This window comes from Rhinichthys klamathensis, unplaced genomic scaffold (assembly GCF_029890125.1).
Source record: "Rhinichthys klamathensis goyatoka isolate OS25496 unplaced genomic scaffold, OSU_Roscu_1.1 h1tg000654l_1, whole genome shotgun sequence".
Lineage (NCBI taxonomy): Eukaryota > Metazoa > Chordata > Actinopteri > Cypriniformes > Leuciscidae > Rhinichthys > Rhinichthys klamathensis.
This window is the reverse complement of record NW_026607098.1, coordinates 574,820-602,500: the sequence shown is the minus strand read 5'-3', so window position 1 is coordinate 602,500 and position 27,681 is coordinate 574,820. Positions and strand designations below refer to the sequence as shown.

The following is a 27,681-nucleotide window of genomic DNA, read 5'->3' as shown; positions in this document are numbered from 1 at the left end:
TGAAAAACAAAATAATTATACATATTTTTTATTAAAATAGATAATTACATTAAAAATAATAAATAAAAAAATACAAAATGATTTTAATTAATTATTTTTGTAGTTTCATTTTAATTTTGGAGAATGGATGGATGGATGGGTGGATTATTAAAATTAATTTATTAATAAATACATACATACATGCATAAACAAATCACACAGTAAACCTAGAAATTCTTAAAAATGGTTATAATATGCCCAGTCAGTGTGTGAATTACAGGTTCATGGAAGGCTTGAACCTGCTCAAGATGCCAAAGTACATAATGAACTAAATGTATTGTTAATAACAACAATTATTTAGTCATTTTATTTTATTAAATATTATATATCACATAATTTTATATAATATATTATTATGTTGCGGTTCAAATGTCACGTGGCTCATGGAATATGTGTGTTTGTTCAGTCTGCAGTGATGTCAGCAGCGCTCGCACAGTTTCATCCTAATCTGGTGGTTGGAGGCACGTACTCGGGTCAGATCGTCCTGTGGGACAACCGGAGCAACAAACGCACCCCTGTGCAGAGGACGCCGCTCTCAGCCTCAGCTCACACGGTACACCCCTGCCTTGCAATGCATCATCTTCATCCACACTGTTCCCGTGGCTCATTTCCATCACTGCTCTCTCTCTCTCTCTCTCTCTCTCCAGCACCCGGTGTACTGTGTGAATGTGGTGGGGACTCAGAACGCTCATAATCTCATCAGCATCTCCACGGATGGGAAGATGTGCTCCTGGAGTCTGGACATGCTGTCTACACCACAGGTGACACACACACACACACACACTGCCTCAGTAATGTTTGTTTTTGTTTTTGTTAAGATATTGATATTTTTATGCAGCGAGGACACATTACATTTGCCAAAGCCATATATCATGTTATAAAATTTATAAAATAAATTATTTTCTATTCATCAAAGAATCCTGGAAAAAGAAATCACAGCTTCCACAAAAATTTGAAGCAGCACAACTGTTTTAAACATTGATAATAATCATAAATGTTTCTTGAGCAGCAAATCATCATATTAGAATGATTTCTGAAGGATCATGTGACGCTGAAGACTGGAGTAATGATGCTGAAATTCAGCTTTGATCACAGGAATAAATTACATTTGACTATATATTCACAAAGAAAGCAGTTAATTAAAATTGTAATAATTTTTCACAATTTTACTGTTTTTACTGTATTTTTGATGAAATAAATGCAGCCGTGGTGAGCAGAAGAGACTTCTTTCAAAAAATCTCACCGACCCCAAACTTTTTTCTCAGGGAATGCATAAACTGGTAAAACATGTATTTGAATGCAATGTAAGTCGCTTTGGGTAAAAGCGTCTGCCAAGAGCATTAATATAAAAATTCTATGAATCCTAAAAACATCAACAAAAAAGTCTTAGTAGGAAACTCACTAGGGTTTGAAACAGCGCCATTTGCTCTCTTTCATCCAGATACACAAGAGTCAAACTCACACCTGCTGTGTGTGTGTGTGTGTGTGTGTAGGACAGTCTGGAGCTCGTGTTTAAACAGTCCAAAGCAGTTGCCGTGACCTCCATGTCATTTCCTCTGGGTGATGTCAATAACTTTGTTGTGGGCAGTGAGGACGGGTCCATCTACACCGCCTGTAGACATGGCAGGTAAGAGTGTGTGTGAGCCAGGACTTTTTGTGTCAGGATCCGCACAAGTCCTTGATTTCTGTTGGTGTGTGTGTGTGTTGTAGTAAAGCGGGCATCAGTGAGATGTTCGAGGGTCATCATGGACCAATCACAGGGCTCGACTGCCACACGGCGGCAGGACCGGTCGACTTCTCTCACCTGTTCGTCACTTCCTCTTTTGACTGGACCGTCAAACTCTGGAGCACCAAGGTGATGAGCACACTTCTGTTTTAGTGTCGAAACTACATCTACACTACTGAAGTGCAAACTCAGATCCCATGGAGGATTCATTTAGTATTATTTATATATTATTATAGTATTTTTTTTTTACTTGTCAGTATTAGTTTTATTTTAATTTTAATAATTTTGTTATGTCCTTTTGTCATTTTCATTTTTTTTAAATTCTGTTTGGCTTGATTCTATTAGCATTTTCATTTGAGTTTTTTTTTAAATTTAATTTAGTCTTTTACTTCAACTAAACTTATTTTATTTAAGTTCAACAAAAAAAAGATTGTGACAACACTTGAGAAATTGTATTGATAAATGGCATTCCCATCAGCTCATTATTTCAGTGTTTTCATTTCTATTCTAATATTTCTAATTGATTTTAGCAATTTTTAATAGTTTTTTTGTTTTAGTGAACAGTAGCAACACTGGTCTGTGTGTCTCTCCTGACAGAACAATAAGCCTCTGTACTCTTTCGAGGACAACTCCGACTACGTGTATGACGTCATGTGGTCACCCACACACCCGGCCCTGTTCGCTTGTGTGGACGGGGTCGGACGTTTGGACCTGTGGAACCTTAACAATGAAACTGAGGTACACAAATCTCATAGAAATATGATATGACCAGATCCACAGATCTTGAATGATTGTGTGCTGCCTCAGGTCCCCACAGCAAGCGTAGCGGTGGAAGGAAACCCTGCGCTGAACCGCGTGCGCTGGGCTCACTCGGGACGAGAGGTGGCCGTCGGCGACTCCGAGGGACAGGTGCACATTTACGACGTTGGAGAGGTGAGGACGACACTGCTGACACACTTTCAATAGTCAAAGATACTGTAGTTTGGATGTAAGCTTGTATCCACCACGGAATTAAAAAGCTGGCTTTTTTATATATAAATGTAAATTAAATGGACTGTATTTACGTGAATACTCCATACTCTGTTATGTTTTAAGTGAATGTAAACATTTGAGAAAGAAAACGCATGTGTAACAGTCATCAGGTCTTAAAGTGACAGCAGCCTAATAAACCCACTGCCACATTATGAGATAATATTAGAAAATATCTATATGGCAGTTTTTCCAGTGAAAATGCTGAGACTAGTAACTTTTGTCAGCTGACTTTTTTTTCCACACAATTGCAAGTTTATATCTCACAATTCTGAGAAAAAAAGTTATAATTGCGAGATTTTGCGAGAAAAGTCTGAATTGTGAGTTTATATCTTAGAAAAAAACAATTTCAGAATAGTTTATTCTTGCATTTGCGACTTTATATACAGCAAATCTGACTTTGTTCCCATAATTGTGGGATAAAAACTTGCAATTGCGAGTTAAAAAGTCAGAATTGTTAGATGAAATGGTCAGCTGACTTTTTTCCCACAATTGCAAGAGAAAAAAAATATTTGCAAGTTTATTCTTGCAATTCTGACTTTATTTCTTGCATTTGTGACTTTATTTCTCAGATTCTGACTTTATATATCGCAATTCTGAAATTTGTCCAGTAATTGTGGGATATAAAATTGCAAATTCTGAGGGGGCAAAAGTAAGAATTGTGAGATGGAAAAGTCGCAATTACTTTTTTCAAATGGTTTATTCCCTAGCGGAAACAAGCTTCCATAAGGTTGTCATTGAAACTCATCTGGTGTTTTTCGTCTGCAGCAAATTGCAGTGCCCCGGCAGGACGAGTGGACTCGGTTTGTGCGCACGCTCGCAGAGATCAACGAGAACCGGGAGGATGTGGAGGAACTGGCTGCTCAACGATTGGCTGCATGATCACCACGGCAACCCCTTCTGACCAATCACGGTTCCCCTGCATTTGCATATCTCCACCCTCTCTGAAGTTCTTTTAGTGTTACTGGACGACAATCTAGGGCTTTTGAATTATAAATGGATTATTAACACATTTAACACATTAAGCACTTTTAGTGTTGCTAACATTTTTGGAGGAATATTCGTAGTGGGATGGGATGGTAAAGTTAGTTAACGTAGATCTTATCAGGTGTAAATTATAATGTTTTTATATATTTATCAGATTAGAGGCTGATTTGGAGGAAAGGGATGATTCGTTGCTGTACAGCAGCATTAGCACTACGAATATGCAAACTATTGTACAGCATCTTTATAACCATTTAAGACACTGACGTAACCTAGTCCTAGAGGAACTGCAGAAAGCGGGTTTTAAGAGGTGGAATATTTTTAACATTCCCTTCTGGGCAAACTTTCACATTATTGGAATATTTATAGCTTTTTAACAAATGCGTTTTGTTTTTAGCTGATAAAGACTGAACATGTACGTTTGTAATAACTCAAATCGCACACACTTTCCAACATGTATCTCAGTTCTTACTTCTGAATGCCTTAAAGCGAAGCTTAGAACACACACCTATCCACAATCTTCCATCACACCGCATTATATCCTTCTGGTGCTTGTTCATCCTGGCACTTATGACTGAAAAACTTTTTTTCCCTTTGCAAAAAGTGTAAAAAATGCTCAGTGTTTTGTCATTTTTAAAGGGGCTGTGGTTCCTTGATTAGCATTTCAAAACCTGTTGGCCTAAACTTAAAACTTCCCTTGGGCAAATATTTAGACTAATATACAGTGTTATTATTTTGCCATTTATTATACTAATATATTTTAAGCCAAGTAATTAATAACCGGCTTGCATCCTGTTATATTTAGTGTGTTTTGTACCATTTTAATCTGCAATTTAACGTTTTATTCACGACCTCCCAGTTTATAGCGTGAGTGCTCTTACAGAAATTTTAAATATTAATTTTTTCATTTTCTATGGATTTTTTGTAGTATTTATCTAATTTATGTATTTTTCTTGACATTGTACAAGCAACATTAATTAGTGTAACTGACAAGACCTGAAAAGAGCTTCCCTTTTACCTTCACATAAATGTTTAGCTTAAAATCTTGCTGTTAGAAAAAAAACATTGGCAATTTATAATGTTTTTAAAGGACGTGAATTGAACCTAGACTTTAGGCCAATTAAAGAGTTCAGAGCATCTAAAATGAAACGAAAATGAAAAGAAAAAACCCCGAACCAGCCCAGAAAATCAAACCTGCCTTAATCTAGACGCATTCTGAACCAAAGCTATTCTGTTTATGTCTGTTTCCTTTGTGTTGTTGGTTTTCTGTTTTATGACTGGTGAAAGGAAGGAAGCTCTAGATATTTACCTCTGTATCTGACGTCTAATTACATTCATCAGGATTCCCACAGTCATGGAAATCAGACAAATCAGGGAATTTTAAAATTGATCTTGGTCCAGAAAATTTGTGTAAATAAAAGTTTCTATAGCTTTGGATTTCATGATTATGGGCTTTTGGCTGGCGATTAACTCTTTCCCTGCCATTGTCGAGTTTTTCCGGCTCCGGCAACCCATGTTTTGACTGTTATACGGCATGGGGCGCTGTTATGCATCTGGTGGAATAGCACAGAATCTCAGTTTCGAAACCAGAAAAGAAGCAGCAGAAACAAGCGATAGAAGCACTGCTTACGCACATGTAAGCTATCGCAATCATAAAACAGCATATACATTTAAAACTGCATAACGTTACTGAATAAAATGTCGAACCCAGAGAGGTACATGACTGTACAAGCTTTGTGGGTGTTGATGGACTCGATCTACTCCATCTGTGTTTTAATCATCGTTCTGAATCCGATCCAGGCGAAGTCTTTGACAACAACTTGATTTTCTCAGCTTTTTGTTCAAAATGTTGCTTTAATGAAACTTACCCATATTCAAATGTTAATAAAAAAAAGAATGCATGAAGCTAGAATAAAAAGGATTTTGTTTGTTTGTTTAACAGCAGAGGCTCTGTTCTTTCTTTTGATAGATTGTATGTTCAGATATTCATGCAAAATATTCTGGGGGTCATGAAAACCTTGTGAAAATGATCTAAGATCCTGTCGCTGGCTGGCACCTTAAAAAAAAAAAAAAAACACTGTCAGGAAAGAGTTTTGTGTTAATACCCATAGTTTATTCACAATTACCTTGAAACATAAAATGCATATTTCATGGCATTTTTACACTGCCTGGCCAAAAAAAAAAAAAAAGAGAGTCGCTGTTTGGATTTAAATAGTCAAATGCTTAAGAGTCTATGATTGGATCATTATTGCAGTGAATATTATGTTTCTAGCATGTTAGTGTTTGGCAACCGCACCTTTAACCCTAATTGAGTGTGTAGCTTTTCATTTCTTAAGCAAACCTGTAGGAAGACACATCATGGCCATATTCCAGGATGACAATGCAATGAACCTCTTGATGGAAATAACATCACAACATTTATTTCCATCAAGATGTGCATCAATATTTGCTCAAGATCTTGTATTGTCAATGCAAGAGTCCAGCACTGTGTAAAGTCTCCTCCAGCACATCCCAAAGACTCTCAATGAGTTTCAGCTCTGGACTCAGAGGAGCCGATTCATGTGTGAAAATGATTCTTCATGCTCCTCACAACTATTCTCCCACAATCTGAACCTGATAAATCTTGACATTGTCATCCTGGAATATGGCCATGATGTGTCTTCCTGCATGTTTGTTTAAGAAATGAAAACTACACACTCCATCAATAAGGGTTATCATTGCTGCCAAACACTAACACGCTAGAAACATAATCACTGCAATAATGATCCAGTCATAGACTCTTAACCATTTGACTATTTAAATCCAAACACCGACTCTTTTTTTGGCCGGGCAGTGTATATTTGCTTAAAATTCCCTTATTTGAATGGAAATATAATTGGACTTTCAAGTGCACAATGATCACAGATTATATCACATAATCGTATTTCCATAGCTAGAAATTGCACTTTGTGCTTTTAGAAACATCCAGTAATCATGAATAGAAACATAACTGACGATCCATTGATCAAAATGTGTGGGAACCCTGATTTACCTGATGACTGAAGTGAGCAGGACAAGCGTGTTGATGCCCTGTGCTCTTGCAACAATTTCACTAATTCACTTTATCCAACCTCTTTTGTAACTTGCTGTAATAAACCCAATAAAACCTTCACAAATCAGAAATAAAATTGAACCATGTTGATTTATTTCCATAAAATACAAGAATTAAATGCATTTAAATTATTTTCTACTTTTTAAATCGACCATGATTTCCTTGATCACAAGTTTTGAAAGCTCTGTACATCAGTCAGTGTGACGCAGAGAGAGACGTCTCTGTGCATGAGATGTACATGTATATACAGTACATGTGCAAAGCTACGCAAAGCCGAATGAGCAAATGAAACGCACTACAGCATGCTTCAGTCACAACTATACATCAGAAATCATGAGACTAAAACTCAAAAGCAGCGAATGTGCGTCTTGGGGAGTGGAGACACATAAAACACAACGGTTTTTCTTTTAGGAGTGTTTCATGAAAAGCTCTTTAGCTCAGTCGTTTCACTATTAGCCAGCGGCTGATGAACTTCTCTAGGGCCCTTGATGGATAATTCACTGTATGTCGCTTTAGGTCTTGATCAGTGTGGCAAACATCTACCCTGTGCTTTAGCAAACACACAATGACCTCTAACCAGTGTTCTTCATCAGAACTGAGGCACTGATATGGGTTAAAAGCAACAAGACTCTGAAAACGAGTATAATTTCCCATGTCCCCCACCTAAAAACTGAAAGAAATGAACGAGAAAATAAAGTGTGGAAAAATGTAGGCAAATGGGAGGGAGGCATGCAGCCATTGGAGGACAAGGCCATGGTGGGCGGGGCTTGTCTTTATGATGCGCCAGCTTGTTCCTTGGGCGTTTCGGAGTGAATGGTCATGACCCCGGAGGATTTGAACTTGGGCAGGTGCAGTCCGAACTTGTTCTCCACCCCAGCAAAGGTGGCGGCTGCCAGACGGTAACCACCGACATGCTCAGAACTGACAGGAGGAAGCTCAGAGATCCGGGATTTGGGCGTCGGTTCGGAACCGGCAGGGCGACTGGAAGGGGAAGAAATACGTTTTTGCTTTAGCAGATGCTTTTAATGCAAAGAAACTCAAAGTGCCATATTTTTCCCAGATAAAGGCTCCGTAATCGATTTCAGGCGTTTGCTAACGGCCACCAAGCTTAAGCCCTATTCGGACAGCATTAGTTTAACATGGAGAGGTGGAGTAAAGTAATTATTACCAGAGCTTCTCAGTGATTTTAGTCCCGTCTCAATGTGCCATCTCATTAATCATTACGACGACTTTTACCTTCTGTAATCAAGGTCCGGAAAAATGACCTCAGGTGATACTAATCCCGTGCGAATAGACACGCTGTAAATATGTACGTAAATATTCGGTAATTTCCTGTTTAAAAGTATTTTTCCGTGGTTTTTCCAAGTTTGAAGGCGCTTGAATAAGCATTCAGTTGCGTTCTAGACGGTAGGACACGTCTGTGGCAAAACTCAAGTGTTTTCCACATTCAGATCAAAAAGAAGGTCGAGAGCACTTGTTAGAGGCAAGAAAACTTCTTTAGCATTGGGTAAGTGCCCATTACCAACATAAGCCAATCTGAATTTAATTAATATATTGTTCGACCAGACCTAACTGTTTATATATATAGTATATAAACTGTTTGTATATATATATATATATATATATATATATATATATATATATATACAGGGCTCCAGACTAACTTTTTTTACTAGGAGCGCTGTTGCCCCTGACTGAAAATTTTAGGAGCACAAGCAGAAAATTTAGGGGCACACCTTAAATCAGCTTGCAATGCAATTATTCAAATTTCCCCCAAAATAACTGTAATACTGACAAATTCTTTAATAATAAAGAGACTTAACGTGCAGATATTACGATATGCAGTTTTATTTGAAGTTCACAGGGCTCCAGACTCAAATTTGAGGGCAGCATCACCTCAAATGAGAACTCACACTGAGTTCTACAAAAAAAAAACAAAAAAAAATTCTGGTAGCACTGGGGCTGACAATAAATCACTAAGCTTAATTTAGGGTGTAGATGAAATTAACTTTTGTTATTATCATTCATAATGTCTTAATATTAATTAAAAAAACAAAAGGAGTGAAAACATGTATATTAAGGAGTGAACATAGCCAATAAACATCCTACTGTTTACAATGGTATTTTTTTATTTTAAATAAGTGTTAAAAAAAGAGTTATCCAACATCTTAAAATTTTTAGTTTTAGGATAATCTTTGAAGGATGAACAAAAAATGTGTTGGTCATCACATAAAAAAATAAATTAAAAAAAGCATTTATATTATAGTTTTGAAGTGCTAGAAAAGATGTGTAGGCTGCGTTTGACTATTTCTGTCACATTATCATATTTATGGTTAGAGTTACTTACTACATTAGCCTAAATCCATGGTGAATGTTGCTGATTTGTGGACTGAAAGCCTTCTATAAGTTTCCACGTCAGCACTGTTTGATCTGATATCTATGGTTTATAACAGAACTCTGCGCCGAATCGGAATGTTTCTCACTGGATCTCGTAGCGATGATGTTATTAATTCTGAGGCGAATTCAATGGATTTCTTCACTGGATCTCCTAGTAACAGTGTCGCGTGAGCGAGATCGGCCCGCGACTGGCAAGTTCGGGTCCTTATTTTACTGTCAATGGTTCGGGGCGCTGCTCCATTGATATACATAAGAAAGGCTATGCGCTGTGCGCTGCTCTGTCTATTATTGGTCCAGAATAATTAACGGTCCGTGAAGCATTTATGAGAAGCGTATTTTCGTTCCACTTTCATTTTGTTTGCATTCGCTGCTTGGTAACGAGTCGATAGATCGCTCATTGCTCAGACGCACATAGCAGCTGTGATATTTGTCTCCGTCTCCTTCCCACAGACACGCGTGCTCTCTATTCTTGTCACACTCACTCATTCCGGATTCATTGACGCGCCCCTTCCACGCTTAACCATGCGTTTAACGTGAGGCAAATTTACTGGTAGCACATGTGCGACTGGATGTAAAATTCAATCGCACACTTTAATTTTAGTCGCAAAATGCGACCATTTGGTGCAGTCTGGAGCCCTGAAATATAGGTTATATGTTTGCACATGGCGACAGGAAGTGACGGCGGGGCGTAAATCGAGTTACCCCTCCCACTTCTGCTAGTTTTACTGAGATATCTTATCCCGTCCGAATTGGCCATTAATATTACAAACGTCCTCTGGTAAAATGATATTACTCCATCTACCCTTGTAAAACTAATCCCATCCGAATAGGGCTTTTAGTCACCGAATAAAATGATTGACGAAAAGCGCAAAAACAAAACCCTGCCCTACATGTTAGTCAACATTATTCAGTCAATCAACGTTAGGCACATTCATACAGAATTCAAATGAAAGTGTGCGTAGATCAGCTATCAGATCAAGCATGATGTCTTCATGCTGTGTGAATCCTCTGGTGAAACGCACGCCTAAATATTTCCAGTTTCAGATAGTAAAAAGTGTGCTTAACATAATCAACACTTACTGTCCTCCGAAGTCAACATACAACCATCGCTGAAGGAGCTCGTAGGTCACCAGGGTCACACCGAACTGAGGAGATGAACGAAACACGCGAGCTACGAGAAGACAGAGAAGACTGTGAGTGAATATGGGCGAGACTGTAGTGAAATCTGTGATGTGTGTGTGTGTGTGTGTACCTCCAGCTCCCTTCCATAGTGCTTGGAAGCCTTCCTCATGTAAGATCTTCCTGAAGCAGTCGATCACTCCAGAATAAGAGGTCTGACCGGCACGGGCTGCCACCTGCAGTCGTGTTTTGATGACATCAGCAGGGGTGACAAGTGAAGCAGCGGGTACACCTGTCAATTAAAATCATTCAGACATCTATTAATACAAGATAGAACATCTGAACTTAAAGCAGGAAATCTGGCCGGATGCAGTTTCATTTTGTCTGAAAAAAGTTATGAAACTGAAGTAGTGGAAGTCAGATCTTTTCTTCTGTATTGTGACAAAGAATTTTTTTCAATTGTTTGGATTCTGTTGCACTCAAAATTGCTGGAAGATGAATGAGATGCAGAGGCGGGGTTTAAGCAGAATAAATGTCCTGCTTACATTGGCAGTGAGAAGTCATTTCGCGGAAGATCGAATTTTGAAAATAATGAAAAAGAAAGATGAAATACGTACACGGATGAATCGTTCACAATAAGACCAATAACATGCAATAAAAATAGACAGGGTGAATTTTCTTATGAAATTAAATTAAAAAAATATATATAAAAAGGGTTAATATAATGGTAGAATATGCCTCTGGTACTGTTAGACAGATTTTATTTATTGCATTTTTCAAATGTTTTACTACATCTGAATGTTACGAAACTTGACTTTTGTGTCACTTGCTGTGTGAACATAAAAAAATTGAAAACACTAAATGGTCTTAAAAAAAAATAGGCATACTTGTACTGTTCACAGTCGAATATGACCGCCACAGGAAATTAATGGAAATATAGAAAATATGAAAACAAAAAGCTATTTTTTTTGGGGGGTACAATCTACAAATCAGAAAAGAAATACAGAAGAAAGAAAGAAAGAAAGAAAGAAAGAAAGAAAGAAAGAAAGAAAGAAAGAAAGAAAGAAAGAAAGAAAGAAAGAAAGAAAGAAAGAAAGAAAGAAAGAAAAAAATTCACACAGCAATGAAGTGGATAAACTCTAAAACATCAAGAGTGGAAAATAGACGCACAAAAAGTTAAAAAAAATTAAACGGATGAATAATTTCTCAATAAAACAAATAACATGCATTTTAAAAAAATGATAGATAAGGTTAATTTTAATTTTATGAAAATTGAAAAATTCCTTATTAATTAAAAAAATAAATCAAATATATTAGAAATGTTATTGTAAGGGTGCAACCAGTCCTTAACTGAAATTGAACTGGGCCAGCATCACAAAGTTGAAGTCATGTTCTGACCTGCGATGGCACCAGCGGTCAGCAGCTGCAGAGGGCCCAGTCTCCCGTCCTCATCTGTCAGCTGTGTCTTCGTATGAGCATACACCGGGAAATAGATGGCAGAGAAGGGGATATCACGCAGGAAACACGCCTTGGCACCCTGTGGAGGAAAACCAGTAACATTTATGTGTTATAGTTTACGCTAAGGCATAGCAGCCATATTCAACTGTATTCTGAATGCAAGCAGTGAGAAGATACAATGTAAATTTTTCTTAGGTTCAAAGTCTTAAAGAGAGACGCATCGCATGTCCCACCTTATAGAGGCCAAAGAAGCCGAGGTCTCGGACCACATTGAGCGCGCTCACTCTGGGGCCTGTAGTGATCTCACCGGCAACCTGCAGACGAATCTTAACGATTTCCAGAGGGTTGGTGAAGATCACCTGCGAGCCACCAGCCTGATAGACAGAGACAGATCGTTCAGCCAATGAAGTACAACACAATCCAGTTTAACAGTTCTGTGTTACTCACACATCCACCGGCGAGAATCTCAGCAACCAAAGGTATTTTATCATCTTTTGTGGTAAATTTGTCTCTCACAAAGTCGTTCACCTGGAAGACAGACGCACAGAAACTCGTGTAATCGGCTTTAGCGTCAGCGGCTCAGAAACGACTTTCTACAGGCAGTTTAATGAGACTCACAGTGAGCTTGATGGCTTTCTCTGGAGCCACTCCGATGAGCTGGGGTACAAGACCTGTAGGGGAAACACAAACAGAAGAAGAGTAGGACAAAGAAAGCCAGATCAGTGTTAACAAACATGAAGACAAACATTTTACATGGTTTTTCTGAAGCAGGGATGTCAACATAACACAAATCCAACCTCTATAAAAGCCAAATAATCCCTCGTATCGCAGGACTTTCTTGGCGCAGTCGAAGCTGTTCTTGTACATGAGCTCTCCTACGAAGGAGCCAGTGGAGCGCTGGTTCTGCATGCGGGTCTTGACCAGGTCTATGGGGTACACAGCTGTGGCACCAGTGGCTATAAACAAACACACAGGTTAAAGTGCATTGTGGTGGAAATTTAACTAACCACATTAGACTAACATCTAACCTTATTTAACATCTAACATTTGAACAGATGTACTGTTCGAAACCAAGGGAAAACTTGTGACTTTGAGTGCGTGTGTGTAAATAACATTATAAATGTCTTTAATGTCACTTTTGATCAATTTAATGCATCCTTGCTGAATAAAAGTATTAATTAAAAAAAACATCCGCAACAGTTTAGTTTTGGGTCCAATTCTCACTATTAACTAGTTGCTTATTACCATGCATATTACTAGGATATTGGCTGTTTATTAGTACGCATAAAGCACATATTATTGCCTTATTCGGCGTGACCATATTCTATATCCCATAATCCACCCAATACCTAAACTTAACAACTATCTTACTATCTATTAGGGATGTCAATTTTCACAAATTCCCATGATCGATCGTCGTTTAAATTAACGATCAATTAATCGATTAATCGTTAGCCTTAATACTGCAATATGAGTCTGCTGCAGTGAATATGGCCAAAAGCATGACAGCGTCTGCAAATGCTGCTCAAACCGCTATGTTCCTCACCAAATTAATGAGAATGGTTTTAATCTAAATAAAGGGCTAGTAGGATTGTAAAATGTTTCGATGTGATTGATAATAACAGGGCTCGAATTTCGGCGCGGGATTGCGGGTATTGCGCATAATTCTAATAATTCCCACCGGTCTCCCATTTATAATGCAGGAAATTCCCGCAATCGTAATCCACACAGATTATAAAATCAAATCATTCTTTTAACAACTCTCTGCCAGGCGCAATTTCACAAACAGCGTGAGTGTTCAGCGGTGCCGCGTCTTCTATCTCTCTTCTCTCAAAATGTGTTGGCCCTAAGGCAAGAATCAAGCGCTGCGGCGATAATACACACTCGCGTTTACTTGCACAATCGGGCCAGCAGTGCATCGTGACTGAAGTTTACCATTTGCACGTCTTTTTAAGTCTTACCAGTTTAAACATTCAAGCGATTTTGACCTAATCAGTGCTCGCACGCTCTCTAAGAGATTATTTTATATGCGCACATTCATAGAGAATCCGCCTCAAAAACAGCTGGCCAGTAACAAAAGTTATTTTTCGCGGATTATATGCTTTAACACGCAAAATTGTGTCAATTTCGGTCTTCGTGAGTATACTCTACATAGTCGGTTTTGTCTTTTAATAAGCATAAAACGCATGCCAGTATAATGAACACATGATCCGTGCACTAGCTCATTAATTTAGTTGTCAAAACAACAAAATATAGCTTTAAGTTAAAGGAATCAGGATTAATAGCCTATATATATTTAATTTATTCAGGACTAAAATACTACCCAGTGTTATTTTCCATTTGATTACTTTATTCAGTTTCTGTAGGCCTATATGAAGTTAGACCCATTGAAAAACTTTTCTCTTTATTTGTCTTCATTTGTATCTTTATTCTATTGTATTTATTTGTGCTACTTTTTTCAATTTAATTAAACAATTTAAAGCAAGCTTCCTTGTGTTGTGTAAACTCTTAACAACAATATTACCCCTTTGTAAAAATGCAATGAGCGCAAACATTTAGGCAAGATAAATGTAATTTTTGTTTGGAAAAAATGCCCCCCCTTTCTCCCCCTCAAAAAAAATTTCTCCCCCTCAAAAAAATCCCCCCCCCCCCCCATTTTCCAAAACGAAATTCAGGCCCTGAATTAAATTAAATATTTAATAATCAAATATAACGACTAATACAACGTGTCACCAACGCCGCCTCAGATGCGCTTGTCAGAATGTATGACTTTTGGACGCGTGCTCTTCCTAGAACAACGCACTTAAAACGGCAACTAAACCCAATGAATTCACACCGAATTAATAAAATAGTGTTCTCATGTTATGTAATATGACAGTCCCAAATTAATCCTCGTTATTAGTCGTGCATTCTGCTTGAGCGTCGCGCGCTGAATGAATAACTTAACCATTGAGCACTTTGCTAGCACGTTATTTAACTCAAAGAAACGCATCCTATGAGATTAATCCGATATATACAAAATAAACATAATATTACAAATTATATCTGCACAAAATGACGTGAATGCACAAGTGAACTTGAACTAAGTTACGTGCCATTCAGAATGACTCATGTTGTGGACGCGCTCTTCCTGGAACAACGCAACACGGCAACTAAACCCAAATAATTCACAATGTTTTATTATAATATTGTTCTCTTTATAATGTTATATAATATGACAGCCCCAATAGTCGTTATTAGTCGTGCATTGCCATTTGAGCTGCACGCGCTAAAGATCACGCTGCGTCAATTCTTAACCAAATGCATCCAATATGAGGTAAATCAGATATAGATAGGCGCACACAAAGTAAACTATTACAACTTACATTTGCACAAAACAAAAGGCAGCGAATGCACATGCAAACTTATAGTCATGATGGTGTAAAATAGTCCCAAACATAACTCCGGCGCGCTCGCTTACATGTTTCGCGGTTGAGCAGCACGCATGCGCATGAACCTGCTTAATCGATGATCGATAAGGTTTATCGATTAAACGTGTTATCGACAATTAATCGATCGTCGATTAATCGTTGACATCCCTACTATCTATTATTAAGCAGTAATTAGGAGTTTATTGAGGCAAAAGATGTAGGTAATAGTTAGTTAATAGTGAGAATTGGACCCTAATCTAAAATGACCAAACATCTTACTGACCCCAAACCTTTGCCTGATAATGTGCTATGAAACACAACTCTTTAAAAAAATTTAAAATAAACATGAAATTGAAGTGGTTGGAGTGGAATTGGAGAGATTCAGTGGTTTTTAGTCCATTTCTATAAGCAGTATTATGGTAACATACACAAACAATTAACTTGTACTGTAAATTTTAAAAGTACATTTAAACTTTTCTAGGAAAATGGGCAAAAAAGTCATCTTGTACACTGGCTGGCATACGTCCAAATGTGTGGCCATAAAATGCCCCTCCTCCTAATACCACCTAGCAATTGCAAGTAGCAAATCATGGTATCATGGTTTATTGCCTTGATGTGAAGTAAAAGAGTGAATGATTAACGTCCTACTAGCACCTTCTTTTGTCATAAGAAAATACATAACACAGTAGGGAAAAATGCCCTCAATCCAGTTCGTGGTGTAACATCTTACCTCCAGCGATGGAGCCCAGACTAAACCTGTACGCGGACTCTGCTGCCTGCAGCCACACAGACCGAGATACATCCCCCTGCGAATGCTGCACACAGAGAAAAACAGCATGTGAGCCATCAAGATAAATGCATCATGTTTTGGGGCCAGTCTGTTTAGATATATGAAAGCAGCCTCAATAATAAATCTAAACCAGGATTTTACATTTTCTGAACAGTAAGAGTGGAGTCAAATCCCTAACCCAAAGTAAAAAGGTATTTTGTGCCATAATTAGCGGTGTTTGGCAAGGCAATCTCACTGATAACAATTTTTCTCACAGTAATATATATATATACACATTTAAATGAACCCTAAAAGTCTCTTATCTGATAGTCTATACAGATAAACTCACCTGTCTCTGCACCTCAGCCAGATTATATGGCAGCGCTCCTTCCTCCAGTGGCGCTATCCTCTCGATATCAGCCAGGTTTAATCGTCTACACATCATAACATGCATAAACACCAGATCAGATGATAGGTAGGTAGGCAATAGAGATTTTTGTAACACTTTATTTCAATGATCCACTTTAGATATTCTACTAACTATAAGTAACTTTGCAACGACATGTCAACTAATCATACTAACCCTAACAGTCTACTAATACTCTAATGAGAGTTAGTTGACATGTAGTTGCAAAGTTACTTATAGTTAGTAGAATGTCTAAAGTGGACCACTGAAATAAAGTGTTACAGAAATTTTAATGCCACGTCAGCAGCTAAGGCTTTTCTTGACAGAAGCTGCATTTTCATAGGAGTTATATAAATAAAACCAAACCAAACCAAACAAAATAGAAAAATACAATAAATTAAAGTAATAAATTCTAAAGAGCTTTCTGGAAGGATCTTGTTGAACGAGTCCTTAAGAGGTTGTACGAAATAAAATAGTCGTCTACGGTACTTGCATTTAAAGCAGAACAATCCAATAAGAGATGTTTAATAGAAAGGGGGGACTTGCAGAAGACCTGATCAGCTGATAATGCTGCTGTAATGTACATGTGGATGAACTTGTTTTAAAATAGGAAAGTACCCTGTTTGGGAGTGCAGTCCTGAGAGCTGGAACAGGATGTCAACTTCCATAGGGGTAATCTGACCGAACTTATTTGCAACATGAACAAACTCCTCTACAGATGGAGAGAGGAAAGACAATGTTAGACAATTTAGCAAAATGAGAACCTTTATTTTGATATGCAGATGAACAGAAACTGAGATTTTTATGGACAGCACGAACCTTTAGTGACAAGCGTATCCTTGCGAGTTCCAGCAAGAGTGCTGTAGATTTTACGGATCAGTTCCATGTTGTTCAGGAGAGAGTTGAAGGCATTGAAGTAGGAGAAGCTCACCATGTGAGAGGTGCCGCCCCCTGCTGCCTAGGAGACGCACATATAAAGCTTTTACAACAAACTCCATCTCAGCAGATCAACAAGAGAGCTGCACACTTACAGACACAAGGTTTTCCTCCACAAAAGGTGTGAGCATGTGGTGTCTGATGGTGGACATGATGTCACTGAAATCCAAGGATGAAATGATGCCGCTCTTGTCCTTGTCCTTCTGCGCGAACGCCTGTCTTGCGTGCTCCAGCTGCAGCTCCTATGAAAACACAAGACCAGAAATCAATCAGAAATTACATTTTGGGTGAGGGATGAACTTAAAATTTGCCAAAGACCAACCAGTGATGGTTATAGCTAGTATGGCGCCCTGAGCGAACCAACCCCTGACACCCCCTTACATCACTTGTCAAAAAAATACAACAAAACATAAATTATTGCACGGCCGCCCACCATCAAGATGTCACCCATGACTAAATTCACCACTGCCAAAGACCAAAAGGTCAAGATTTGGATGGTTAGCGTTGACCTGTTCGCCCCTGCTGGTAAAGAATGCAGAGGTTAAAGCAAAAAATCTTTTGACTGAAATTTTTCCTCGGACAAAACTCATTCCACAGTGTCACACACCCAGTTTAAGAGTATTTTTTCTTCATCTTGTAATTAGGAATATAGTGAGTACATGCTTTACCATCACAAATTAAATACTCAAAGAACATTTGCATTTAAAGAAAGGCCATTTTGAACTGTGTTTCTATTATTTACACACTTCATGAAATTTCAATGTTTTCAATCTAATGTTTTTACAAGACTTGACTCTTTGTGATGTAGTCATACAAATAATTAATCATTTGCATAACTTTAACACAAGTTTTTATTTCTCAAATAATAAAAGCCAACAGAGCTTTTGCCGAAAAGTGCGCTAATATCACAACCTATACATATAATATCTGTTTTTAACCTAGCCATTATAAATAAATACCTTCTGTGGTATTTATTTATACCTTGCAACTTCTGTGAACATAAAGCCCTAACGCTATTAGATTTTTTTCACCTTGCCTGGGAAAACAAGCGAGCGTTGCGAAGGCGTCGCTCTCTATTTGGGCGCACTTTTCACGCATCTACATTTAAAATAACATGAGCGCGCAAACATGTGCCCCTAAAGCAGCGCAGAGGAAGTCGGTTATTGTGGCAATATCATTGCAGCACCAAAGCAGAGTTAACATTAAGCAATTATTTCACAACCTTCATTATATGCACTTTGAAAATTTACCGAGGTCCTGACCTCGGGGACCTCAATAGTGGGTACGGCCCTGGGCATGAGTAAGATAGGATCATTAGATGCGCAATATATATCGGGAGACATATGGAGTGGGTCAGACATGATTTTGACCACTTCATTAAGTTTTGTTTTGTATAAAGCCTTTCTTTAAAGCTGCAGTCCGTAGCTTTTTTTGGGTTAAAAATTATCCAAAATACATATTTGAGAAAATACATAACCAGCCGAGCCAGTGTTCAAAACTCTCTGCTTGCCTTAGCTCGATTCAAAGCGGTAAGCTTGTAATAATGTTTTTAATTCCAGTGGTACTGGTGGATATTAGCGGGAGATTCGAGCATGTCTTTGCGTCATTACGTCACATCTGTACACATAAAGAAGGAGTCTCGGCTAGTAGGCTATGAGTGTGAGGATGTTGGAGGTGGAGATTTATAGCCTTTTCTCACAGCACTTGATATAATTAAACTTATTAATTTGATGGCGGATCCAGAAAGGTTCAAACGACAATAACCAGTGACAACTGGAGACTCACCCGCTGTAAAATGCAAAAGACTTCGGAGCGGCTACAGAAAAAAAGAAACTGCAACCGGACCCATGCGAAAACAAGGATACATATCGGAAGGACATTACATGTAGTCACGCAATGCTTGCTTATGTTGTTAACATTAACAATTTGAGAACAAAGTATAATTTGCATGGTTTTGCGTGATATGATAACTTATAAGCGATTGTTAGATTTAATCAGCGCGATTTACGGCAATGTCAGAACCAGAACAAAAGTGTATGTTACTTACTTGTTCAGAGGACATTTTCCCGTGAAAATTATTATGTTGGTCATACTTCCAAAAAGAATAATCTGTGATTCTGAATGCCAGTATCCACACCGGCGGTGACTGACAGCTGCACACTCTCCTCAAACATTGTGTTCATCCGCGGTGTGCCGTGTCGAGGGTGATGAAGTACAACTCACATTCCGTGCAATTGCAGATTTCGAACAGAGATGGCGACAAAGAGGAAAAACGCCGGACTGCAGGTTTAAAGTGAATTTCGTTTTGTATAAATTGTATCTTAATTTTAATCGAGGTTTCATCAACCAATTGCCTAGATTTAATAAATGAGAAGCAAATATAGCAGACAATATAATCAGGTCATGGAGGCGCCGGCACGATATTGCATTGCAAGTGAACTGTCTCATAAATGAACCAAAACTCAGCGTATAGGCTACTTCACAGGCATGAGATATATACCGGAAAACTTAAATAATAGCCGAGTCCCAAATAGACGCCCGTCTCTTTTACACACCTGGTGTGGCTGCAGGTTTGGGTAAATAAAGGCCGGTCTCAAATAGGCGGGGCCTGTTTTTTAGTTTCGGGTTGTATTCAATCTTCTAAAAACCCGTCAGATCGTCCACTCCAGGCTTTGATCACATCCCCCTCAGCAGGGTAAATACACCTCATCTTTCCTTAATTTAAGAACTATTCAAACTGAAATTAAGACATTTATTACACTATTTGAGAAATGTAAGCATATTTACGGCCTTAAAATTATGAAAAGTGAATTTAAGACATAAGGACAGGCGGGAACCCTGCAATTGACGAAAATCTGTCGTAGCGACTGAGAGCTTTTATCCCGGAGAATATAACTACAAAATGAGCTTTATATCTGCATATCTGTTATGCATCCTTTTTACATACATATTATGGCACATAACAGTGAACATTATTATTTATTATAGTGCTGCTGTCTTAAAGGAGCACTTCACCCATTTCAACATTAATCTTTATTGAAAGTGAGTCATATATGTAGTCGAAATGTAAAAGAAATTTTGAATTTGGTCCCCTCTTGACCGAGAAAAGACAGAAAATAACTTTAGGGCGCATTTGTGTGTAAGACCACAACTCCCAGAATGCACCACGTTGCACAGCTCCGCAAGCCACTCCCACTAATCTAGAACAGCGCAAAGTCGCAAACATCAGAGAAATCACTTTTCCGTCTACTCTACGGGGCTAACGTTAGCTGCCAACAGAGTTAGAAATTCATTTCACACAAAATGTATAGTTAGTTGGCTGTGGCGAGCAGGACGAGGGACGTGAGAGCGGCGCGAGGCCGGTGGCGTGAGTGATAATGAACGACACCTGTGAGACGCACTGGTCTCTCTCGCGTCTCTCACCGAGGAGCGGACGCATAAAACGAGGAGCGACAGGGCAGATCGAGAGAGGAACAGGCCTGATTTTATGGTGTGTTTTGTTTCTGTTGTGTGTGGCCAGCAGTGCGGGGCTGCTGGCTTATACTTTTGTTTTGTATTTGTTTATTTTACTATTAAAATGTTTAAATGTTCGCCGATTCCCGTCTCATTCTTCCCACAACAACGAACCCCGTTACATTGGCAAACTCATTAGCGAATTAGCAGCTACTCCTCGTTTGTATTTCTTTCTATATGGTGAATTATTGCATGATACCTGGAATCTGCATATGGGGTGCGACACTAGGATGGTTCACATCACAACACAAACGTCTGTGTGCACAAAACTCCATGTCCGTGTCTGCCTCTGACATTTCTTCTAGAAGGAATTGGCATTTTAGAGATTCTTTGCAGCAGACAGACTCTAGCTCGGTGTCCATAGGCGCACAGTTACAGCACGAGCACCACCAATTCGCTACAGCGCGAGCAAGCCCGGGCTTCTCGTCTGCGCCGGGCTGGTCTCCTGTGGCGGCCGCTGCCGCAGCCGCCGCCGCCTCTTGTTCCTCCATCAGCCTCAGCTGCTCTTCACTATATTGTGGCTCGTATAAATAGCCACGAACATCAGTTTCGAGCAAAAGATTTTCAAAATCCTCGTCTTCCATATCGTGTGTCGTAAATTCAGGCATTATGGTAAATCTAACTCCTTGAGCGCTTGTTAGCTTAGCTTGCTGTCTTCCAAGCAAGATGGCGGATTAATAGTTTAGTTTCTTCAGGTTTAGTCCCACCCACTGATCTGTAATAGGCCGGTGGGGTGAGTGGGTCCCACGCCCTTGAATAATAATGAGCTAAAGGCTGTAGTTTTCTTAATATGCAATGAAATTTATCTTCCGTCCTATCGTGACGCAAAATGACGATATTTACGTCACGATAGGACGGAAGTAAAACACTTAATTCCTTTTTTCTCCCATCTCAGAAAAAAAACAAGCAAAATTCCACCATCATTATAATATATGACAGGGTTTCTAACAATACAAACCTTAATGCAAATGGGTGAAGTGACCCTTTAATGTTTGTGCTGTTTACCATCATAATATACTGTTTTAAAATGAACAGTGTTTACAATCATGCACATACCCATAATACTGATTTTTAAAGTTGTTTTTAAAGTACTCTTTCACTACCTCACTTTACAACAACACTATACTGTGGTTGAACTACTGTTTATACTAGTTATTTATTATTACTTATTGTTTTATGCCTCTTTATAAGAACTGCTAACTCATTTCGTTGATGTGTACTACTGTGTCCATACAATGACAATACAGATTCTTATTCTTATGTATAAATGTTTGGCATGGTACCTGCAGGAATTGGGTGAACTCCAGGTAGCTGAGGCGTTTGCTTCTGTTATTGCCGAAATGCAAGCGGATGAACTCACAGTCCCAGTTGAAGGGGATGTGGTGGTGCACGGTCGTCTGGCTGAAGATATCACGCACATTCTCTGTAAACACACGGACATGGACAGATTTACACTCCCGCAGTCCATACTAGACGGCATTACTGACAGTGTTGTATAGCTTTGCTGAACATATGAACGTGTGTGTGTGTGTGTGTGTGTGTATGACTGTGTGTTCAAGGTTAAGCTGCTTGTTTTTCTAGCATAACTATATTATGATCAGCTGACTCTGTAAAAGGGAATAAAACACTACAGCTCTGTTCAAAAACATTGTGAGCTGCCTAGTTGTCTACATAGGCAGCATTAAGTGAAACCTCATACGTGAATTAACAAGAACAACCTACATAGGAAACTCCACCACACAAATACTTGACTCTGTTTTGATTTTTATGGAGTTCGATGTTAGCATGTAAAAATACATAGCACACACAAATACAGTGTACAGAAGAAATAAGACTAAACACTACTGTTCTCACCGAAGGACACATCTCCAGTGCCCGTCTTGTCAAACAACTGGAAGGCCACGATGAAGAGGGCATCAGGCACACACAGCACTGACTCAAAGGCCAGAAACTCTTGGTACGAGATCAACCTGAATGATAAGTCAGAAGAATCATACATTAGGACATGCACAAGCTCAATTTTTAATTATATTAAACTCAACATTAGTTGGATCACTTGCAACTACATAATTTTATATACAAAACAGAATTTTCTAAATTATGCCATGAACACTACCATTCAAAAGTGCTTTTATTTTTAAAGAAATTAACACTTTTATTCAGCAAGGACACATTAAATTGATCAAAAGTGAAAGAAAAGACATTTATATAATGTTCCTAAAATTCTATTTAAAAAATGCTGTTCTTTTGAACTTTCTAAGAAGCACAAGTATTAATAATAATAATACTATAATGTTAATAATAATAATTAGGGATGCACGATATAGGATTTTGGCCGATATTCGATATGCCGATATTTTCAAACTAATTTTGCCCGATGCCGATACCGATATATTTGTTTGTTTTTTTTTAAGTGCAAAAAAAGCTTATTAAAGCTTCTATTAAAGTTCTCAGTCAAGAGCAGTGAGTGATTTCCTGTGTTTTGTTGTTTTATTAACATTAACGGGATAGTTCTCCCAAAAATTTAAATTGTCATCATTTACTCTCTCAAGTTTCTTTCTTCTGTTGAAAATAAAAGTTATTTGGAAGAATGTGGCTAACCAAACAGTTGCTGTACTTCAGTGACTTCCATAGTATATTTAAGCACAAGAAAGAAATGAATACAGGTTTGGAACAACATTAGAGTGAGTAAATAATGACAGAATTTTTATTTCTGGGTGGAGTATCTCTTTAAGGACAAGCAGCAGCATATTATTACTGTCTCTTTAAGAACTGCACGCGACGCGTCTAATATACACGCATTTGACAAGCAGATTTTCTCTGTTTGCTTTCACTTTAGACATAACCAACTTTGTTTATGTAAACCTTGTGTGTATTTGACAGTATCAGCGCAATAAGACTCGAAAGATTAGTCCAGTATGCAGGCACTGTGACAGGCTTTTAGTTCCTGTGAGCGTCGGGTGTACGCGCTCAGAAAAGCGGATGTTAGAACAGCGCATCAGCACGTGAATGACATGTTTACCTAGCAAGACTTTGACGCACATGCAAATAATGAACTTTTGTGAATTGCGGTGTCCCGTGAGTGTAACTCTACCTCTGCGTTTACATGTGATGTGATGTGAATGTACGTCGCGTTGTACAGAATGTTGAGATGAAGGCGCCAGAATTGAACTGATAGAATGCACGATACTATGATTTTTCTTCAAAAGCAGATCGTGGAGACATTTTAATCGTCCACGATCAAAAACCGCGTGAGACGCACACCCCTAGTTTGAAGTTTAAGTTGCTGGCGCTCATGCTTCATTCGCAGTCGTCACGTGCGCATAGGAAACACGCCACCCTATCGGCAAGGCTCATCAGCAGAAATATTCATATCGGCCGATGCCGATGATGGTCATTTTAAGCTTTTATCGGCCGATACCGATGTTGTCCCGATATCATCGTGCATCCCTAATAATAATAATCAGAAATGTTTATTGAGCAGCAAATCAAGCATATTAGAATGATTTCTAAATAATTTTGTGACAGTGAAGACTGGAGTAATGATGCTGAAAATTCAGCTTTGATCACAGGAATAAATTACATTTTAAAATATATTAAAATAGAAAACAGTTCTTTTAAATTGTACTATTTCAAAATATTAATGTTTTTACTGTATTTTTGATCAAATAAATGCATCCTTGATCTTTCAAAAACATTCAAAAAAAAAATCTTACGACCCCAAACTTTTGACCAGTAGTGTATGTGCAATATATTTTCAAAATGATCCCATTCGCATCTGGCTGCTACAGCAGAAAATAATGCAAAAGTGGGTGAACTTCTAGATCTGAGCTGATCTGAAGGTTCAGGCTTCATATCAAACCATCAATAATTAGAACACAGAATAAGTACATAAACAGAAAATATGATGTTCGTCTCACCCATCTTTTGTGGTGTCCGCTACTCCGGCAAGCAGCTGCACAGTTTTAGGGTTGTAGTGGAGCTGTGTGTGGAGGCCCAAATACCTCTGCACAAAATCAGTGGGTGTCATGTACCGCTCTCCATCCTTCTCCGCCACACTGGCATACTGAGGGAAAAAAACAACAACACAATTACAGCATTTGTGTTGGATATGAAGCATAAAACATTTGTGATGCTATTTTTTTGAACCTCAAAAACATGGTTCAAAAATTAATGTCATGTACCAATACATAAAACAGGGCTTAACAACCATTATAACTATATTTTAAGAGTATTATTATGCATTCCCCTAGCCTGGGAAAACCCAGACAACTTCCGGCAAATTTAGATTTGCTCTGAAAGTTAGTCTGGCAAAGAGCTCATTCAAGCTCATTTCCAATCCGCCGAAATCGCGGCACCAATCAGAAACGTTGGGGCGGGCTTTACACGATGACGACAGCGCTGGGATTTTGAAGCAGATTTTGTAGCCTACATTACAAAGATGGATGCCGCCGTCGAACATCGCTCGTTCGAATCAGCTATCGCGTCTGTTTTAAGCGATTTGAACGTTTCCTTTTAGTTAAAAACCGAGCAAAGAACAACACTCGGAGATGTTTCTCCGCCGCTCTGCATACGTCATCTCCTTCATCGCTCTGATTGGGTTTAGGTCTATACGCGACGTCCGTTGGTGACGCCCCTCTGGAAATGATTTGTCTATGACGCTTTGCCAGACCATAACTCAGTTACAACTGAGAATGGTCTGGTTTTAACCAGGCTAGCATTCCCCCAGTGTTAAGGGAAAAAAAACTGTTATCAGTCGTGTAACATAACACTGGCAACTGTTTTTGGCAACAAGCCAGCTACAATATTATTGATCAAGTACCAACATCCGTCTACTGGGACATCTAGGCAGGTGGAATAACTAGGTGGCAAAATATTCACAACCCGAGCAAGTTGTGTATTTTCCAGTTTTGAGAAAAATAATCTGGACAAAATGTTGACGGGAGATGCCCTCTGACCTTATCAAGACATTCTTCACTCATCCATCTATTGCCCTGACATTCATGTCTTCCTCCAAAATATCCATCTTACATGCTTGAGTCCTATTAATAGAGCCACATCGCACACAAGTCACTGTTACCAGACACCAAACCGGCCCAAGAAACAACTACTCTCGGCTGACAGACCCACAAGATCTCGACGGCGGAAGTGATCACAAATCCCTACACGAACATTTAAACACAGACATTTAACTCTGACATTTAAAGACAGAGAAAGATAGTGTTTCCCTAATATTCATGTTTGAAAATAAAGAATACACACACACAAAACTGTTTACCCACAATCACACACAGGCGTCTAGACGTTTCCAAGCATGCATGTCTCTCTCTGTGTTGCTTTTGGAAAAAGGAGACGTCTCCAATCGGTCATGAAGTGAACCTGACATCTTAAGCATCCTAAACTTACCGACAACACCGCGACAGTTAAAAATGCAGCGTGACTAAGGAAATAAAGATTAAATAACAGACCAAAGTCATGACACTATTGACTTTTGCATCTAAGGTTGCACAGCCGATTCAAAGCTGCTCAAAGGACTCAATTTACTACAGTATAAAGGAAGAAATAAACCATCATTACCTGATACTAGACCAAAATAAGGAAGGATTTCTACTGTTTTATCTTACCTTTAGAAAGATGACCTTCAGCTCGTTAGGGTCGGCCCTTTTGGTTGACTGCACCTGTAAAACCACAAAATAATTATAAGGTTAAAGGGCATGGAACCTGAAACTAAAGAGCTTTTACCCATAATTATAGTCACAACAGCCCTACCCTATTCTAATGAAATGTATGGTATGTTTTAACCAAACAGATGTAGCGGTGTCTATGACAAAACTCGTTAGTTTCATTCCTAGGATGAGAGTTATATTGAGAAAACTGTCAAAACAACATTCATTCCCAAATCCTCACGTAAATACCAAATACTCTACGCGGTTTAAGGGCACATTCAATATTATTGGGACTTTCTGGCTTTACAAATATTGCAAAGAATATATGCAGAACTAAATTAAGTTTTTAAAAAGCACAAATTAACCAAAAATAAACCAGCCACTAATTCATCAACACAAACACACATGAAGCCATTGAGTCCCTGAAGAATAAAATGAGCCCAATTTCGCCCACACGGCATGATCCTCGCACGCCTGACTTCACTTTATAAACAAAAGCTCATCTCTAACAACACAAAAGGCTGTTAGAGAGCTGATTAATACGATTTAACGCAGATTTCAGATCTTTTTTATGGTTTTATGATCCTCACAGATACTCAATTCAGTCAAAGTCTCAGCCCGAGCGTAGTGATAAGCTCAGTGATGCTCGCGCCGGTCCGTTAAAAACGTTTAATCACTCTCTCTACTGATCTCGTTTCCATATCTATTAGTTTTTCTCCCGCTCATAAACACCAACTGCAATTAAGAGTCGACAGATAAGAATGATAAAATAAATTTTCTGTCAAATACAGTATCGCTGGAGTCACCTTGGCCGCCATGCTGCTGTCTGACGTCACGTGTGGTCGCGCAGGCGCGTGGCCGATGACTGAGTGCGCGCGAGAAGATCCAAAGGAGGTGCTCGCGCACCTGTGATGTCACACCTCACAAGATTTACAAGCATCCCTCGAACTCGAAATGTATTTATTTTATTATCTATACACATCTTTTATCATATTTATTTTTATGTAGATAGTATTGTATTTTATCTGGATTTTTGTTGTTTGTTCAATTTCTTTAGAACATTTTGTAATTCAATTTAAAAAAACAATCCCTTACAATTTTCAAGAATATGTTAATTATGACCATATATGCAGCTACA

The 27,681-nt window shown here is 38.6% G+C and overlaps 2 protein-coding genes across 5 annotated transcripts in view; one reads left to right on the top strand and one right to left on the bottom strand.

Annotated features, from left to right (window-relative positions):
• Positions 1-3,794, top strand: part of dync1i2b (dynein, cytoplasmic 1, intermediate chain 2b) — a 15,582-nt gene extending 11,788 nt beyond the window's left edge. For all 4 annotated transcript variants that reach the window (XM_056241570.1, XM_056241567.1, XM_056241569.1 and 1 more), the window contains 7 exons: positions 446-592; positions 687-800; positions 1,533-1,666; positions 1,750-1,894; positions 2,363-2,503; positions 2,573-2,698; positions 3,563-3,794. In XM_056241570.1, the coding sequence (XP_056097545.1) occupies positions 446-592; positions 687-800; positions 1,533-1,666; positions 1,750-1,894; positions 2,363-2,503; positions 2,573-2,698; positions 3,563-3,676 (921 nt within the window). In that variant the 3' untranslated portion in view covers positions 3,677-3,794. The remainder of the gene's footprint in view (positions 1-445; positions 593-686; positions 801-1,532; positions 1,667-1,749; positions 1,895-2,362; positions 2,504-2,572; positions 2,699-3,562) is intronic.
• Positions 3,795-6,940: 3,146 nt separating this feature from the next.
• Positions 6,941-27,421, bottom strand: slc25a12 (solute carrier family 25 member 12). Its single transcript, XM_056241565.1, has 18 exons — positions 27,350-27,421; positions 26,502-26,555; positions 24,798-24,943; positions 22,732-22,847; positions 22,161-22,300; positions 17,460-17,606; positions 17,248-17,386; positions 17,047-17,140; positions 16,372-16,456; positions 15,984-16,068; positions 12,641-12,799; positions 12,462-12,514; positions 12,291-12,371; positions 12,077-12,217; positions 11,784-11,922; positions 10,519-10,677; positions 10,347-10,437; positions 6,941-7,850 (listed from the first exon to the last, which is right to left on the bottom strand). The coding sequence occupies exons 1-18, from the start codon at positions 27,359-27,361 to the stop codon at positions 7,643-7,645; spliced, it is 2,049 nt and encodes a 682-aa protein (XP_056097540.1). The 5' UTR covers positions 27,362-27,421; the 3' UTR covers positions 6,941-7,642.
• Positions 27,422-27,681: the final 260 nt, after the last annotated feature.

Excerpts from the sequence above, each read along its gene's own strand:
- slc25a12 (XM_056241565.1), bottom strand. Across the intron at positions 12,218-12,290 it reads AGATTCTCGCCGGTGGATGT|GCTGGTGGCTCGCAGGTGAT; the intron begins GTGAGTAACACA and ends TCTGTCTATCAG. Across the intron at positions 7,851-10,346 it reads TATGTTGACTTCGGAGGACA|TCGCCCTGCCGGTTCCGAAC; the intron begins GTAAGTGTTGAT and ends TTCCCCTTCCAG.